The sequence below is a fragment of the Oncorhynchus masou genome, chromosome 9, assembly GCF_036934945.1.
Source record: "Oncorhynchus masou masou isolate Uvic2021 chromosome 9, UVic_Omas_1.1, whole genome shotgun sequence".
NCBI classification, from domain to species: Eukaryota; Metazoa; Chordata; class Actinopteri; order Salmoniformes; family Salmonidae; genus Oncorhynchus; species Oncorhynchus masou.
This window is the reverse complement of record NC_088220.1, coordinates 67,856,146-67,875,442: the sequence shown is the minus strand read 5'-3', so window position 1 is coordinate 67,875,442 and position 19,297 is coordinate 67,856,146. Positions and strand designations below refer to the sequence as shown.

Sequence of the window (19,297 nt, the reverse complement as noted above, 5' to 3'; positions counted from 1 at the left end):
TGGGAAAGGGCAGTGTGGAGTGCAATAGAGATTGCATCATCTGTGGATATGTTTGGGTGGTATGCAAAATTAAGTGGGGTCTAGGGTTTCTGGGATAATGGTGTTGATGTGAGCCATTACCAACCTTTCAAAGCACTTCATGGCTACAGATGTGAGTGCTACGGGTCTGAGCATGATCACACAGTCACCTTGAACAGTTGATGCTCTCATGCATGCCTCAGTGTTGCTTGCCTCGAAAAGAGCATAGAAGTGATTTAGCTCGTCTGGTAGGCTCGTGTCCACAGGTCTGCTATGACTCCCATAGGATGTTAACTAGGCAGTGCTCATTGTTTCTGAGGAATGGTTGAAAGTGTAGATCCTGCTGAAAGTGGATTGTTTAGTACTGTAAAGCTCAAACATGAATGGAAGACCAGCCATTAAAGTGATATCTGGAACGTTAGTATAATTTCAGCCGGTAGTTTTGAAAGTGGTGCTGTAGGCAAAACAGGTCCCTGTTTTTTGTACATTATCATACGTCATTCAATTGTGTACTACATCTATTCCGTATGATATATTACGTCATACATTTTTTTTTAAATACAATGTTATTTTTTTGCCAATTTCGCATATGTTTCGAATACAAATCGTACAATATGTTACAAATGTGTTGTGCCTAAGATCCTGGGCTGCATCTGTAATACCCCCCTAAGGTCCACACCCCAGCAGGAATTGAATTAGCATAATAAACAAATCCTCACAAATATCTGTCAGTTTAAGCTAGAAATATCTGTTTTTTAGCACTGGATGCGTCTCAATCCACCACATCCACCTACAGTGTATGGAGACTGTTTAGTCACAAAAATAAGGGCTTGAATACATATTTAAAAATAAAAAATCTTGATCTTTCTTATATCTCTCAGATAATATTCTGCATGAATCTGCTGGGAGCTAACCAACCATGTTCAATGTTAGCTAGCTAACATTAGGCTCTAACTAGCCAAGCAAACGGCTCTGGGATACGAATAATAATGTTATACACTTTACGTTAGCTAGGTAGCCAGCCAGCTAACATTAGCTAGCAAGCTAACAGTACATTTTAGCTTGAAATGAAACCACTTTCTGTCAAAACTTTAAACGTGTCATATCTGAAAATGTCTAGCATTAGCTAGGTACAATCTTACCCGTATACATCATGGATGATGGACGAGTCTCCATGTCACAGATGACATTCCACGGTTGCCCTTAGTTTGAAGATGTAATCCGGAGACATGTGTTTTCATCTCTTTAGCGATCATACTCTAATTCCACTGATTTCAAATCTCGATCCCCCAGAAAGTGGAAAGTAACACTTATGCAGCTCCACTACACAATACAATTTTTTAAAGCTGCGTCGACAGGATTACCAACACAGACTGACCAGCTCAAATAGACAGAAGCCTTCAATTTGGCAGACCAATCTGAACTCCTCTCTCGGCATGTCCATCCCATCCATTATCTCAGCCAATCATGGCTCGTGGAAAGGTTGCTGACTTTTTCTGTGACTTAACCAACAAGGCTTGTAATTGAACAATTTTATTCGTATTTACAGATGGCATACAAGTCTGTTATTAAGGCACATGAATGTGCACATGTTTCAGAAGACATTTCTGCCAAAAAAACACATTTAGATTTTAAACAATTATAATAAACGTTAAAGTGGCTCTTTTGTGAAGTCGTGACTTGCGACATATGCCTAGTGTATGTCTAAGGTTTTAGACTGATCCAATGAACCTTTGTATTTCAGTTCATTTAAAAAAAATAAAGACTGCCCAAATGTGCCTAATTTGTTTAGTAATAACTTTTCATGTTCAAAATTGTGCACTCTCCTCAAATAATAGCATGGTATTCCTTTACTGTAATAGATACTGTAAATTGGACAGTGCAGTTAGAATTTAATATTTCTGACATTATCAGATGTCTATGTCCTTGGAAATGTTATTGTTACTTTCAACCTCATGCTAATTGTATTAGCCTACATTAGCTCAACCGTCCCGTGGAAGGGACACCCATCCCGAAGAAGTTCCATATAGCTTACTAGAACCCCCATTATCCATAAAATCATTCAGCAGTGTAACACACTATCCATAGTTCCCCCTTTTTCATACCAACCCTTGGCTGTTTGACAGAAGACCCCCGCCACCCTCTCTCTCCGACCCTCTCACTCTTGCAGGCGAATATGCCAGCTGCTAGTAGCCTTTGATTTCATCATGCCCCAGATCTGCACTGTAATGAGTGTGCAGGCCAATCAATAATTCACTGGAGTTGAATAAAAATGGGGTGATCAGCATGTGTGTAGAAAGCAGAATGTAATCAGTGCCAATCAGGGGCCTGCATTCTGCATCCACCACGATCTTCCTCTATCTGTCTTTTTTCCAGTGAATGACGACTGACTGCCATTCCCTGGCAAACTGTCAATTCTATTCAAAGTTTTGATTGCCCCAATTGCCTCCATGTATGGACATGTGAAAGTCATGATTAAATTGCAGCAGTGTCTGTATCATCCATTCACATTGTCAGTAACAGCACAAAGCTGAACTGTGCTTTGGATTTCTGAGGCAGCTTATTCTCATTCCATTGTTGCTTGCAAGCCACACGTATGACGTGACCAACATCTGCCCAATGTTCCTCTGACATCGCTGCATCAGTGAACATGGACACAAGATATTTCAATTTCACAGGAGAGAAAAGGAAAACAAAACTGAAACCACTCACCTCGCCTGTCTCTCACAAAGCTGTATTGTATTTGAAGAAATATCTCTGTTCTTGCCTCGTACAGGTATTATTTAAAAATAGCAAACAGGCAGTTTTACACATAGTCACACAGCTGCAGACTTCACCTTTTATGAACCTTCTTATGTACAAGACATGCCTTCTATCAATCCAATGGATGAGTCTGATGTTTGACCAATACCTTTATCAGTGAACATATGACATGCTGACCTGAAAACAACAGTTGTTGTTGTATACAAGTATATGTCATTACATGTTTACATCATAGCTAGAACACAATGCTTGTCTGTTTTCCCTCCAGTGCCTCCTGAAGACCCAGTGATCAGTGGTGGTCCGGTGGTGAGCCTGAGAGCAGGAGATCCCCTAAACCTGACATGCCACGCTGACAACGCCAAGCCAGCCGCATCAATCATCTGGATCCGCAATGGAGAGGTTCTCAATGGAGCCATGTACTCCAAGGTAAGCATCGAGGTGTGTAATACACAGTTTGTTTTTCAAGGTTGGAGGGAGGGTTGGGGTTTTTGAGGGTAAAGTGGTTAGACAGTTACCCATTCCTATAGATAGAAAGCAAAAGCCCTCATTCATTATTACCGGCAAAGTGAACCAAACACTATTTTCTTCCACGTAACAGGTTATGTCACTCATCAAATTCCAGTTGACAATCCTTTTCTTGAAGTTTGTTGTGAATAGCCACTAAGGGCTCCTGACTGGTGCAGTGGTCTAAGACACTGCATCTCAGTGCACAAGGCATCACTGCAGTACCTGGTTCAAATCCAAACTGCTTCACATCTTGCCGTGATTCAGCCAAATTTGATTGGAATAAAATAACCTGAAAATCCAAGGTCTTCCCTTGGATATCTAAAGGATGTTTGTCCTCTTGGCCCAGCTAATGCTTCTACTCAATGAAGCAGATGGTGGATGATAAGAATGGAAGTTGCTGACTCTCGAGCACCTTCGCTGTCTCCTAGGTGCCCTGCTTCTCTCTTTTCAGTGGCAGGATCCATAAAGAGATCCGTTCAGTCCCTTTTCTGTTGGAGAAGCCATCCCTGATCCCTGCCAACCAACCCTAGCCTTCAACTCAACCATCATTCCACCACACGTGATGCCACACCACTGCCTTCGGACCTCTCTGGCACTTCAATGACACTAACTCGCAGGCTAAACTTGTAATGAACCCCACTGTGTGAGTTTCCATATAAACGAGGAGCGTGAGCGGGCACCAACTCTCTCTCCGCTGTCTCATCCCATTATCAACTTTTTCCAAAGAGCAGATAAATTCTATTGATTGGGCTGGGATACGGCACAAGCAATTTGAATAAAACGATTGCCGGAGGTGGCGTTTGCTAATAGTAGGGGGATAGCGTGCTTCCTGCCTGCACTTCCTCTTTCTGAAACAGCAGCAGCAGCGATGTGGGGACATTGTAGCCCAGCTGATGGATGGCAGCAGCAGCTGAGCCATGCAGTCTCTAGACACAGCCCTCCTTCATATCACTACCATTAAAAAGAAATGTGTTCAATTAGAAGCGGATGATTGTCTCCTGAAAAATGTAGCTTTTGAGAGGATAATTGGCCGTCCTGCCTCGCCCCACGCCTCGCTCCACACCCCACAGATGATGGGAGGTAATGTGGCCAGATGTGCCAGAGTGAGATGGGAGTTTCCTGATGCTGGCTTCCCAGGATGGCTTTGACCCCCATGGGGCCCTCAATATCCAAATGGATCAATTATCTATCATTTACCTTTCATTAAGGCGTTACTTTGTGGTAAGTTATTGGACTTGATATGATCATACTGTATGAAGCAGTTATTAAAAATATCTGGTTATACTGCATGTGAATGGGATTGAGTATGGGCTTGACCTGGTACCTATGGATGTACATTGCTGTACTCGTTGCATACGTTGTGAGGAGGCCTAGTAGAAGCTTCAGATGGTGGAAACATCTGAATTTTAGAACAAGGTCTCATATCTAAACCCTAACACTCCTGTAGTCGGTTCGATTCCCACGGAGGACTAGTACTAAAATGTATGAACATGAATGCACTCACTACTGTGTGTTTCTCTGGATAAGAGTGTCTGCTAAATGACTAAAATGTATCATGTAAATGTAAACCCAAACTACATTTCAGTCAGCTCCTCATGGATGGACTGGTGAAAAACACAAGGGGTATAACAGTAGGAACAGCCACAGGGACGAGGGAATCTATCGCTCTGTGAAACATTCAAATGCATGACACAAAAAAGGAAGTTTTGCTTATCGTCCCTCTCTTCCTCCACAGATAAGTTTCCCTGCTCATTCCTCCCCTACTCCCCCACAAACCTTCAAAGACGCTTCTTTATCTGTCGTTCAATTTCATTATTTTCCTCCCAACCTTCATCTCAGCAAAGTTTTCTGTATAATTAGAGAGATTTCCTTTTAAAAGGTAATGCTCACCACCAAGTGAGGCGAGGGGAAATCATCCCGGGGAAAAGAAGCTAATTAACTTTAGAGAGTGTATTATACATGTCACATTTTTCACATTCAAGAGACAGAGTTCTCAGTAGTTGATCTGCATATTAATCTATAACACCCCTTATTTTTTCCAGTATTTCTATATTACTCGCTACATTTAACCTGTTTCAAATCATTAAAAAACTATCAGTCTCTCTCTCTCTCTTCCATTGTTTTTCTCTCTTGTCAATGTAATTAACCTCACTAGCTTTGTGCAAGATACATTTAAACTAGGCCTTAGGTGCACTAAAAGAGTAATATAATTAATATTGTTAAACAGAATTGTAGAAAATATCTGTCTTTCAGGTAGTAGGATTAGATAAGTTAATCAAATAAGACCTCTTTAATCCCATGACCAGAACAATTATGTACATATATTATTTTCTCTTTTGTAGAAATAGGTAGTACAAAGCTTATGCAAAATATCTTATTCCTAAGTTAAATTAATATCCAGTATTGAGATTTGAAATGAGCTTCTGGTGTGGTCTGCAATTAAACAAATGCTGATTTAATTTAACCTGGAGCTACTTTTCAAGTTTGGACATATCAAAGGCTCGTTAGATTAACATCAGAATATTAATGTCAGCCAAATTATTAGACATCCCTCTGAGCCTCCCTTCACGTTCCCTCTAACTGGGATTCTAACCTAAACTAATCAAGGAATTTCAGACATGCCTGCAAGGTAAAAACTGTCCATCTTTTATTTGTATAAGCCTTCCTGTTAATTGTAATAAACAGAAAAACAATTAGTATAAAGGTTGGGTAAAAACAATATACAGCTTGTCAGAATGTGATTATTTACTGCAAAACTTGCAGGTATTCCTGAAAAATCAAAAAAGCTCCATATTTATCAATAGAAATGTAACCAGCATTATCACTATACTATAGGTGTCACGTTCTGACCATAGTCCTGTTATTTTATTCTTTGTTTTAGTATGGTCAGGGCGTGATTTGGAGTGGGCAGTCTATGTTTGTTTTTCTATGTTGGTTATTGTGTTCGGCCTAGTATGGTTCTCAATCAGAGGCAGGTTCGTTAGTTGTCTCTGATTGAGAATCATACTTAGGTAGCCTGGGTTTCACGTTTGGTTTGTGGGTGTTTGTTTCCGTGTGAGTGTTTTGGGCCACACGGTACTGTTTCGGTTTTCGTTTTGTTCACATCGTTTATTGTTTTGTATTTCAGTGTTCAGTTTGTTTTGAATAAATCATCATATGAACACTCATCCGATCCTTCTTCCACCCCTGAATGCCATTACAATAGGTTCTCCCATATTCACTCAATATGACCTTCTACTGTCTCTGCCCCCTCATCCCATATCTTGAAGAGCAACTTTCACTTTCTCATGCTCCATTTTTCAGTTACTTTTTTAACTTGGGAAAGGTATTCTCCTCACATGCTCCAGGCAGTGATATGAGAAATCATCAATTTGTAATTTGGGCTATTTTAAAACAGCTAGTGCTTGGGTGTTGAGTTCTATACTGTAGCTGGGCCTGTACAAGATGAATGACTTCAGACAGGTCCAGAGCTATGAGAGAAACAATCCTGATGGTGTCAGAAAGGATATTACATTGACACATCCCACTGTTGACAGATAATATGTTCTGCTTTAGGGGTGAGTGCCAGGCCTTTTGTAGCCTGGTTAGATCTGAGACACTCTTCACAAAGGCATTTTGTTTTAATGCAAATGCAGAAGAACAATATATGTACAGTATCTTTACGCTATTTTGCGTATTCCTTACATACATATTATTTCACTCCAAGACAACAGTATTTTTTCTTGGCTATGTACAGGTAACACTTGAGTAAATGAGGGATACAAATTATATTGAAAGCAGGTGCTTCCACACAGGTGTAGTTCCTGAGTTAATTAAGCAATTAACATCCCATCATGCTTAGGGTCATGTATAAAAATGCTGGGCAGTCCGTTATTTCGGCCATTATGGCTATGCTCCCATAGGATGACAATGCCCCTGTCGACAGGGCATGAGTGGAGAATGATTAGTTTGATGAGCATGAAAATGATGTAAACCATATGCTATGGAAATCTCAGTCACCAGATCTCAACCCACTTATTTGAGATTCTGGAGCAGAGCCCGTGACAGTGTTTTTCACCACCATCAACAAAACACCAAATGATGGAATTTCTTGTAGAAGAATGGTGTTGTATCCCTCCAATAGAGTTCCAGATGCTTGTAGAATCCATGCCAAGGTGCAAGGAAGCTGTTCTGGCTCGTGGTGGCCCAACACCCCATTAAGAAATGTTGGTAGTTTCCTGTATTTCTTAAGAAGACTTATGAAGATGGTGAAAAGGCATACATGTACTGTATGTAAAAACCTCCAAACTAATATAATTCTAGGTTCCTTAACACATTAATATGCAGTCAGTGTGTGGCATATCTAGCTGGGTTTCTGCTATTATGCGGAAACCTGTCAATAATTTTCATTGTGACATGCCTTAATATCTAAGGATTATTGCTGTTAAATATATATATTGTCACCTTTGGCGAACTTACAGAGATGATTATATACACGGACTTGTGGAGAGCCTGTTTCAGAGGGTAGTTGTCAACTTTCCTCCCACGTGAGTCATAACCTTGGTTTGAAAAGTACATAAAGCACATCCTCAAAGGAAGTTCTCATCAGAGCTCCTCATAGTGCTGCTGTAAATAAAGGGTTTCATCACAACCTATTTGTTTGTGAATTGAGTAATTAAATTGTGAATAAACTGTAGAAAAATTGCAGAGGAGCATTTTGTTTTGCGGTTATAGTGGGACACACACACACACACACACACACACACACACACGCACACAAAGCATCAAAGGAGTTTATATAATGAAGAGCAACATGTCCTAACTTGGCCTTTGCCTGACATGTCCTCTATAGCTGGACCTCTATAAGTGAAAATAAAAACGATTTCTTTGCTCATATCATAGTGTGGAACCGGCAGAGCCAAGAAAATAATATGATATTGGAAGAGATTCTACTGTAAATCCCAGTAGTTTATTTGTAAAGCTGACCCAGGGGTCGTGTAATGGACAGTATCTTTGTATAGAGCACCAACAGAGTATTATTTGAAGCAGTGTCAGTCTTGGCTTTGTGGTTGGCCACACAGTGCCCCTGGCATGGCCAATTTGTTCTGGTGGGTGAGCGTGCACTGTGGCATGGTGGTTAAAGGGCACCCACAGTCCTCCCTGAGCACCAGGCAAGGCAGAATTGTACCGGGCAGCCTCCAGATGGCTCTCACAATGCGAGTAGGACTGCAGCTCAGAGGATGAGCACTGAAAAGAAGATTGATTTCCTTTGTGGTGTATGACAAGCCATGCGCCAGAGCACAGCTCTCCAGTCACACAAAAGAGGGTCAAAAACAGATTTCTTTTCTCGGATCAATCAGCCTTCAAGCAAGACTACAGGCTTGAGCTTGCCAGGGGTTTACTTGTCTGTGTTGTCCACAGGGGCATCCAGGGCATTCAGGTGAATTGCTGCATTTGCGTACCAGGCCTTGAGTTTAGATTTATGGTGTTATTCAGAATGTTCCACTCTCTCCACTACCACGTCATCGGTGAACCCTAAACTCTTTCCTTTTCTCTTTTCCTCTCAGACACTGCTTCGTGATGGAAGGAGGGAGAGTACGGTTAGCACCCTCTACCTGTCTGCATCCAACATCGAGACAGGCCAGCAGATCATCTGTCGAGCATCTAACAAGGCTGTGCCCAACGGCAAAGAGACCAGCGTCAACATCGACATCCAGCGTGAGTTTCCCCTCCTCTAAAGACCTGGTCCCTGACTAAACGTTAGTGTGCCCTAGGGTATTTCCCACCACAGTATCAGCCCCTGACTCGATGGATAATATGTTTCTCTATGTTTACCATTTCTACTTGAAAGAGGTATTTTGAGCAGAAAGAGGCCATTTTGACAGTTGCAGTTATAAACATCTAGATTCATTGGAATAAGCTCTGATGCATATGCTTAATTGGTTTTGGGTTTGCATTTGTTGTGTGGGTTGGTATGAGATCACCTTGTTGTTTCCAGCGATGAAATATCACTAGACCCGTCTGTCTTAAGTGAATGGGATTTTTTCTTTGCTCCAACAATCTTTCCGCGGCATTGTGCACATATCCCTGGCTCTTTTATTTCCTCTCCTATGCTATAAATCTTTATGATGAGAGCATGCACAATTCCTCTCCAAAATAGGAAAAGTAAGCCCAGCGTGTAAAACACATTGAGCTTCAATTGTCAGAGAATCTTTTTCGATCAAGAACTATTCACAGTACGAGTTTGATTCTGAACAAAGGGATTTCGCATCAGCCCCCTTCAACACCATTAAGTAAGACTAATAAAGCAGAAAATGCTATTTCGAGATCCATTACAAGTGACGGCTCCATTCTTTTCATTATATGTATGCCACGAGAGGCGCATTCCGGCTCAATGCCAGCATGCAGGCGAATGGAGGCGCCTGTATACAAATGATAAACAGTTGTTGGTGTTTGCATCCCTCGCAGTTTGTTCTAATGTTTTTGTCATGCAAAGTGAGAGGAAGTGTGGTGTGATTGCGTGAAACGGAGAGTAGTGAGGAGCTATGTTACGATGGCTCTTCCCTCCACCCTCCAAATGGGGTTCCTGTGGTCTTGACACAAGGCTTAACAATGGGAAGGAGTAGTTGCTAACAAATAATCCCGGAAAACGATCTTTGCAACTTGCAAAACTGGGGCTTCGACTACAGCTTTTTACAGGGTGAAGAACAAATGAGGGTGAGCAAGAGGAAATTGACTCGCGTCATGTTGCGTCCCACTCACCTTTTGTGTTACCCCAGGCCTCTCACTCACCTTCTGCCACTCTCCACCTCCACCTCCACTCTTGGCATGTGGACAGGTAGCGAGGCTGGTGTTCCTCAACTCTGTCTCCGGTGCTCACGCTGAGATCCACACTAATTAAGCCGCACAAGAAATAGAAGGCACTTTAATTTATGTTTGAGTCATTGGTGCAATTTAATAACTTCCGATGCTGACTCATTTGATTATTGGGTTCATGCCTCGGCGACTGGATATGAAACGCTCAAAATACACTGTTGAAAATATAATTCAGAGGAAAATGAGAACGATGAATACAAAGCTTGTGTGCAATGAAATACATATTAGGTGGATGGTGAAAGTTCAAACACTTGCTAGAGCTTATAGAATTAGATTCCAATGAGCATTTATAGACAGCCTGAAGACCACTTGAGTGTGAATACAGACAAATACTTTTCTAATAGAGGAAGTGTGCAAAGAGAGTTATCCATCATGTTTTCAATTGCTACAATAGAAAACGGGTGTTGAATGAATAAAAGATGGAGCAATTGGCTAGGGAGAGAGAGGTAGACATGCACCCTCTTTCCCCCCAAACCTCCCGTTGACAGAGTAGTCACCACAGAGGTCCTGTTCACCTCTCTACAGGGGTGCAGTGTGTAGGACAAGGGGCAGTAAATATTGATGAGAGACAGCTGTCTGCTCACAGGACAGGAAGGTACCTGGGGGGAGTGAAATAGTGGAGAAAGGACCTAAATAAATACCTTTCCAGACCTTTCACACCGAAATAGACACACAGAAATGTAAGACTAAGTCAAGCCATTTTGCAGAAGGATGCAAATTCCAAATTATTATTTTTTGGCCCCCACCCAGTACCACCAGATCAAGGCTAAGCTAAGAGAATACATGACCATGTTCCCTTCAACTCCTGAGGGTTGCTTTAAACTCTCCTCAAAGCAAATATTCCATTGGACCACACACAACATTCAGGCCTGAATGGCTAACTTAATAGTACAATTGCTGTGTTACCGAACCAAACTCAAGATGAAACGTGTGGAATAACGTACAATACAGCCATTTGTGTAGTCCATGTCAAGTACTAAGAAAAAAAAATCTATGCTTGTTGCCTTTGTGCGTTGTATCTCATATGTTATGACTGGTGAACAAGTGTTCCCAGGTCCCTCCAACAAAGGCTGGCAGGATCGATGCCAGTTCCAGGGAAATGAAGGTTATTAGTCCTGTCTAGGCTTTACTGAAGGCTAGATACAGTACATAGTCTTTGAGGTGCTGGTGAAGCAACTACACATCCACACACCATGTCCTATTTTAGTTAGTCTGCTCCCCCTACATGGAATTCTCTCTGGAACGCTGAGTATTTATCAAATCAAATCAAATTGTATTGGTCACATACACATGGTTAGTAGATGTTACTGCAAGTGTGGTGAAATGCTTGTGCTTCTAGTTACGACAGTGCAGCAATAACTAACATGTAGTCTAACAATTCCACAACAACTACCTAATACACATCAATCTAATTTAGGTTGTGCTTTTGATTTATTTATCTATTTCAATGGAGGCCAGTTACAATGGGAGAGGAGAAGAGAGGATCATGGTGGAGAGGTTTGATAGTGATCTTCTGTCACAGATACAGAATAATATTTTACGGTCATGAGGCATGTGTCTGTGTGTGTGTTTCAGAGACGGGAAATAAACAGAGAGCAAAAGAAAGAGAGTGAGAAAGATTGTCTTCAGTACCACAGTAGCCTAGGTACTGACAACAGAGGAAATGTTTCTCTTTGTTAAAATGCTATTGAGAAAGAGAGGAAATGTTTTCTGTGTTTAAATGCTATTGAGAAGGAGAGGAAATGTTTCTTCATGTTTAAATGCTATTGAGAAAGACAGGAAATGTTTCTTTATGTTTAAATGCTTTTGAGAAAGAGAGGAAATGTTTCTCTACTGTATGTTCAAATGCTATTGAGAAAGAGAGGACATTTTGCTCTATCTTCAAATGCTACTCAGAAAGAGAGAAAATGTTTAGCTATGTGTAAATGATATTGATAAGGAGATTAACTGTTTCTCTATGTTTAAATGCTATCGAGAAAGAGAAGAAGGATGTATGTGAGCACTTGGGTGCGTGTGTCTCCACGTATTAATTTTAGTGATTGTCTCCGTTCCCTTCATTTAAATTTGATTAATTGGATCTATGTGATAATGTCAGCTACAACAAAAGTAATACATGTTTTCATAGTTTTAACTCTGTGGATAACTTTTATTTTGGCCACCTTTCCCATTTAAAAGCCTTAACGCTCTCAGTCTAATTTTGAGTAATCTAAACATTACCCCAAACCTTTACTGCACAGCGTAAGCCTGTGTCAAATCCAATACATTTTTGGGCACTATTTCCCTTTATCACTTTAATGTGCTTGTGAATTACATTGGCCTCAGCATTTTCAGCTCAACACAAGTTCATACAGAGTTATCTGACCTGGAGGGGAAGCATATTAGTATCTAAACATGCAGGAGACAGGAGGCAGGGTGAGTTCAGGACCATGGACAGAGTGCAGACTTTAGTTGTGTGAGTGAGTACCTTAGCTCACTGTAATTATTTGATAGCAGAGAGTTAGCCCATGGTTCTCTCTTAACTACACCATGACTTTGGGCATTCTTTATATTGTGCTCTGTAGACTTTTTTAGGGTAGGGCAAAGCCTGAAAATCACATCCTCCAACTCTGAACCAAAGACACCATATAGCAAACCTCATGATAATATCTTCAGCCTGGCTGGCTATGTGTTTATCTCTCTGTTGAGCTGCGTCCAGGGGCGGGGTGAGGGTTAAGGCTAATGCGTTTGCATTGCAAATAAGTCGAGCAACGGCAAGGTAATGCCATTTGTTGAGACTAATCAATAGAAAACATGCAGATGTGTGGTGGGGGAGGATTTGTGTTTGTTACCCAGCTCCTCTTCATGCTCTCGTTGCCTAATCGAGCACATAATGACAAATTGATATGGAAAAAAGAGAGGGAAACATGGGTTGGAATTAGTTTTGCCTGCTAGTTCGAGTATGCCAGAGGTGTAATGATTTTATCATAAGGACTACAATTGGGAGCAGTGGCTCAATCTGGATTAATTGTATTGTTACTTTCATGTAAGGTTTTGAATGGAAATCAGTAGCATCTGTACCATCACTCAACTAAGCTATGCCCACCAGCCTCAACTGTATTCTCTTCAAACTTTTGAAAGTAAACCATGTGTTGGATCTACTGTTGAACCTTCCAGGTATACTTGAAAATGTAAAAAGCCCAAACATATGGCCTACAGTCAGAATGGCAAAACATATGCCTGCATTGTGTGAGTGGGTAAATAAATGCATGGTGTTGGCTTTGTGTGTTAGTCAAGCCGTGAACCTGCAGTTGTCTGCCCCTGTGTGCCCGCCTCCAGTAATACACTGGGCCAACCAGCAAGCTGCATCAATATCCGTATTGCTAGGGATATGCCACTGCCCTAGTTGTGAATAAACAGACTCCCCATCAGAACCAGCCGTTGCTCCTGGAGGCTTATCCTCATGGAGGAACAGCTGTGCACCCAAAGAGAGTTGAAATTGAGCTTTAAGAAAGGGAAGAAAGCAATTTACGTTGGCACCATCTCTGGGAAATCTAGAGAAGTTGGCTGATTGTTCAAAAACGCCATCTGCTCCTTTCTTTGAACTTCCGATCAAAAGCTGTCAGCAAACTACACTGTCTTCCTCTTTTTTTAGCCATGCTGTTGTTGTCAACACCACTGCCATCATTACCAGCGCTGCTATTCCCAGCTTCCCTCCCACCATCTCCATTTCAGTCTCACGATGAATCTAACTTAGCGGCCCTGCATTTTGATGGGCCTGTCGCGTGAAGCCTCAAATGAGCTCACTCCCACTCATGCATTTATACATCAAATTGACAAACAGACGTCTTTATTAAGTGGCTGTGCCTGTCTGCATGAGGGTCAGGGGGCGACAAATTGGCATCCAGAGATCCCATCCCAGAGTCCATCTCATCGGGTGTTTTGGCGGCCGTCACTCCCTTCCCCCTGTTCTCCAAGGACAGAGCTATCCAAGCAGAAGAGCCAAGTCACTCATCTTATTCACTTACAAAAGACATAATGGCATCGTGCCTCAACGTCTCATAAGCGAGAGACAGTCGGGTGCGTCTCTCATTCAGGGAGGGTCAGTCTTCACAGGATGATTGACTTGAAAGAACTACCAATCAGTAATAAAATAGACAGCATTGGGCCAAGATGCCCTCCGACCTCACTAGCAGCTGAACATTTTTAGTTTGGTATTACAGAGTCCAAGCATGCTATAAGGATAATGTTGGCAAGGTAGTAGGCCCATGGAAAAGCTCCCACCACAAAGCAAAGTAGCAGGGTAGACTGCCACCACCTCTACATCTGCCGTTCTGCCTCTCTGCAGTTCCCTCTGCCTGCCAATTTGTCCTCCTAATTAGCTGGTCTTCCAGGATCCAGCATGTTGTTCCTACCTCCATCGGCCTGCAGGAGACCTGGCACGGGTGTGCGGGATGTTGTGTGTTTGTAAGGGGGCATAGTGTCCCAAAAAGTCAAGGGAGCAGATGAGGGGTAAGCATGGCACCTGGACCACCCTCCCTCTGGGGTGCAGTGGCAGCTGAGCTTGCATAGAGCAGCTGCACAGTGTATTTCCCCTCCATACACACACACACACACACACACACACACACACACAATACACACACACACACACACATAGAGGGATGTATGCACACTTGCGCTCAAGAACACACACACACACACACACACACGGAAACACACACACACATCAAGGTCCTGTGTTGCTCAGTTGGTAGAGCATGACACTTGCAATGTCAGGGTTGTGGGTTTGATTCCCATGGGGGACCAGTAAGGAAAAGCAGGCACTCACTACTGTAAGTTGCTCAGGATAAGATTGTCTTCTAAATGACTGAAATGTAATCTTTTTCTTACAACATTGGGAGGATTGGGCTGAGCAACAGCAATCTAAGTGTTCTCTCTGCTAGTGGCTGTGACACTGTAACCGCTGAATCCAAACAACTGGGCCCCTGGATGCTACATTAGTGTAATTGCACATGGAGACAGGACACCATCCAAATAGGTGTTTGCTGCACCTGCACCAAACCCACTCTAACCCCTGGGATCTCCCTATTTCTCTCCATGATAAAACAACTGCCATTTCTGCTACTTTGCTGATGTGCCTAAGGCTCTCCAAATGACTTAACGACAGATGTGTTATTATTCTACTTCCTCAAAGTTTAAAGCTAGTGAGGTCTAAGGTCTGGAGAGTCTTTGGACCTTTCCAGTTTGAAATAATGATGGTGTAACATCTCGCTACACATTTCTATCATTTCTCATTCATGTATTCATCTGTAGGCTGTAGGGTCACGCCAAACGTATCATTGGAAACAACATCATGCCATGGCAACTGCAATCATAATTCTGCAGATTTTTTTTAGAAATAAAGTAGTCAAAAGTTTACTTTGTGTATCGTGAATGATGGTGAGTGAGAAAGTTACACAAGGTCAAAGATCATGTTGGCATGCTTTGGGGGTGTGCTCTTTGACCCTCAATAACTTCCTCACTCATAATTTTTCACAATTCATTCAGGATTATCTGTATTCATGGTAGCATCCACAATAATGTAGAAGTGTTTAGAAACATATTCTATTCTTATTTACAATAAAAGTCTCTCCAAAATGACACAATACCTTATAACATTAATTTTCTATTGGGCACAAAGTATGCTACAGTATGAACATGGGACCAAATACTAAACTCCTTAGGGGTGTCAATAAATTTGACCTCTACCTTTTTGAGAAAACAAACAAAATCTCTTTCTCTGAGCAATTCCTTGTATAAAATAATATAATTTCCCGCTTTTATTAGCAAACAATAGAGCTCCGTATTGTGAATTCTTTATTTTATACAGTCATTATTGCTCATCTTTATCAAGGGTGTCAATAATTTTGAAACCTACTGTATGTAGATATGATTAGTCAAATAATTTATGGATATGCACTCATAGAAAGCTTCCCTCTAGCTTCCATGCCACCCTCTTCCCAGCAGAGTTAGATTTCATCAAGCAAAGTTGAATCAAGGACTTGATTGAATTAAAAGCAATCTACATAAGATAGATATGGAAACGGCTTGGACAGTTGCCACAGTAGACGTTAAAAGGCAGTAGTCCATTTGGATTGAAGCAGCGGACATAGAGAAATGAGAAAGGGACCAAGCTCATTGCTGCCGTGTTCCATTAGTGACATCAGACAACCCATGACGTTCAGTGGTGAGGCTTATACTGAAAGACCATTGTTTTTTTAATCACTCAGACTGCCAGTGTTTGATGAGGCTTTTTGTCCCTCCAAACCCTTTACATACTTTACAGGCTATACCAATGGCCCTTTTATCAATGCTGGACTTCATTGAGGAATAGCTTGCCTCATTTGAAATGTTTAATCGGAACATAAAGGAGGACCAAAGTGGAGGATTAACCATTTGCCTTCAGAAATGAAAAGCGATTAAAACGTATATTCAAAAAGAATGCTATACCTTTGTCATTTAGATATATTTAATTGCTGTTTATTGAATTAACATAATCTATGTGTTTGCTATTTTAAGAGCAGTTTTAATTGTGTCTCAGTGTTTATTCATTTTTGCAATTATAATGGAGTGCTTAGCAGGCAAATTACTGTTTCTATTAATCCTATTTTTTCAAATCGCCAATTACTGAAAAACTCATTATCAAGAGATGCACTATTTGCTTTGATTTCATGTGTTTTTCTGCTATTTAATGTCTCTAATGAAGAAAAAAAGAAGTATAGGTAGTGTATTTCCGCACCTGTGAAAATATATCACAACACAAGTTACTGTAGGGGAAATATGCTGGTCTATGTTATATTAAAATGGCAAGGATGTTTCTGCAACCGCCCTAGATTACTGTAAGACTGTTACGGGGGTCTTTTCTAATTGGTTGTCTGTCTCTGGTGTGTGTCCATTCAGATTTGCCACTTGTCAATCTGTCAGTGGAGCCTCAGCCCATTCTGGAAGGAAACCTGGTCAAGTTCCACTGCTCAGCCAAGGCTAACCCACCCGTCACACTGTACAGGTAAGATGACCAACAGTTGAAGTCGGAAGTTTACATACACCGTAGCCAAGTACATTTAAACTCAGTTTTTCACAATTCCTGATAATTCCTAGAAACAATTCCCTGTTTTAGGTCAGTTAGGATCACCACTTTATTTTTTAAGAATGTGAAATGTCAGAATAATAGTAGAGAAAATTAATTATTTCAGCTTTTATTTCTTTCATCACATTCTCAGTGGGTCAGAAGTTTACATGATACCAAATACTAACTGAGTGTATTGTCCTAAAATTGTTTAACTTGGGTCAAACATTTTGGGTAGCCTTCCACAAGCTTCCCACAATAATTTGGGTGAATGTTGGCCCATTCCTCCTGACAGAGCTGGTGTAACTGAGTCAGGTTTGTAGGCCTCCCTGCTTGCACATGCTTTTTCAGTTCTGCCCACACATTTTCTATAGGATTGAGGTCAGGGCTTTGTGATGGCCACTGCAATACCTTGACTTTGTTGTCAGGTTATGTCTATATAGGACACGTTAAACTGTGGATATAGATACTTTGTACCTGTTTCCTCCAGCATCTTCACAAGGTCCTTTGCTGTTGTTCTGGGATTGATTTGCACTTTTCGCACCAAAGTACGTTCATCTCAAGTAGACAGAACGCGTCTCCTTCCTGAGTGGTATGATGGCTACGTGGTCCAAATGTGTTTATACTTGCGTTTTGTACAGATGAACGTGGTACCTTCAGGTGTATGGAAATTGCTCCCAAGGATGAATCAGAAGCTTCTAAAGCCATGGCATCGTTTTCTGGAATTTTCCAAAGCTGTTTAAAGGCACAGTCAATTTAGTGTATAAACTTCTGACACACTGAAATTGTGATACAGTGAGTTATATCTGTAATAATCTGTCTGTAAACAATTGTTGGAAAAATACTTGTGTCATGCGCAAAGTAGATGTCCTAACCGACTTGCCAAAACTATAGTTTGTTAACAAGAAATTTGTGGAGTGGTTTTAAAACAAGTTTTAATGACTCCAACCTAAGTGTATGTAAACTTCTGATTTCAACTCTACTTATACTGTACATGCACATAAAATGTCTGTCTGTCTGTCTGTCTGTCTGTCTGTCTGTCTGTCTGTCTGTCTGTCTGTCTGTCTCCACCCCTCTTATGATTGTCTGTATCAGATTATTTTCACTCTGAACTTGGTTCCTTGAGAAGACTTTGAACATGCTGTCTGGGAATTTTACTCTAAACTCCATTAGTAGTCTCTAAATGAGAAATGTATCAAAGCAAATGATTTGTGGGCCAGACATCCTGCATTATGCAATACACCATAATGAGAAAGAAAAACACTGAAACAAACTTCATATGATATACAAAGGTCCTCTCTGATAGATGTTGCTTATAGCAACACGTCAGTGTTGATAGTATTAATCACTGTCAGAGAATTCTTATGATGCCATGACACTATTAAATCTCTCGTCGATTTGGAAAATATTATATAGCTGTACCGAGGAAAATCTAATGACAAATGTCTGTTGAAATTACTTCCCAGTCATGTACTTAGAGGCTAATGAATGCATTGACTTGCATGGCTTTTGTTTTGAGATATGTTGTCTATATACCCGGAGATAGATACACTACGGGGAGTGGGAGAACAGCTGGTATTGTGTTGTATCTGATGAGGTTGTCAAGGTTACAAGGTCTCATGTTAAAAGGGCGACATGTAAGTTAGAGTACTGAAGGAGGGCTCGAGGACATTTGTGCGGAAGGAGTGGGTTGATCTTCTGAACCTACGCTGAACCCATGTCTTATTCTATTTCGCAACACTTTTTGAATTCTGCCTGACAACTGCAAGCACACATTAAGAGACTTGATTTGGAGCACGGAGTTTTTCAATTCTCACAAAAAACATGAGATAGAAGTTATTTACTCTCATGAAATCTCACTTAGTCCTTGAAGAGGTGTAATGCCAAGGTGATTTGTCAAGACATGCTTTTCTGTGTGGGTTTTAAAACCAAGGGAAGAATAAGTGGAACAAAATCAATAGCAAAGGGAATTACCTGGCCGACACTGAGTATGAAGCTGTATTGGGAAATTAAATGGATCTACAACACATTCACAGGTGGCAAAACAGAGACATTCCTTTGATGGATTCT

At 41.2% G+C, this 19,297-nt stretch overlaps 1 protein-coding gene across 1 annotated transcript in view; it reads left to right on the top strand.

Annotated features, from left to right (window-relative positions):
* Positions 1 to 19,297, top strand: part of LOC135546542 (kin of IRRE-like protein 3) — a 221,963-nt gene that overhangs the window by 173,482 nt on the left and 29,184 nt on the right. Inside the window, exons 4-6 of the mRNA XM_064975049.1 lie at positions 3,050 to 3,207; positions 8,835 to 8,985; positions 17,062 to 17,167. Coding sequence (XP_064831121.1) covers positions 3,050 to 3,207; positions 8,835 to 8,985; positions 17,062 to 17,167 — 415 coding nt within the window. The remainder of the gene's footprint in view (positions 1 to 3,049; positions 3,208 to 8,834; positions 8,986 to 17,061; positions 17,168 to 19,297) is intronic.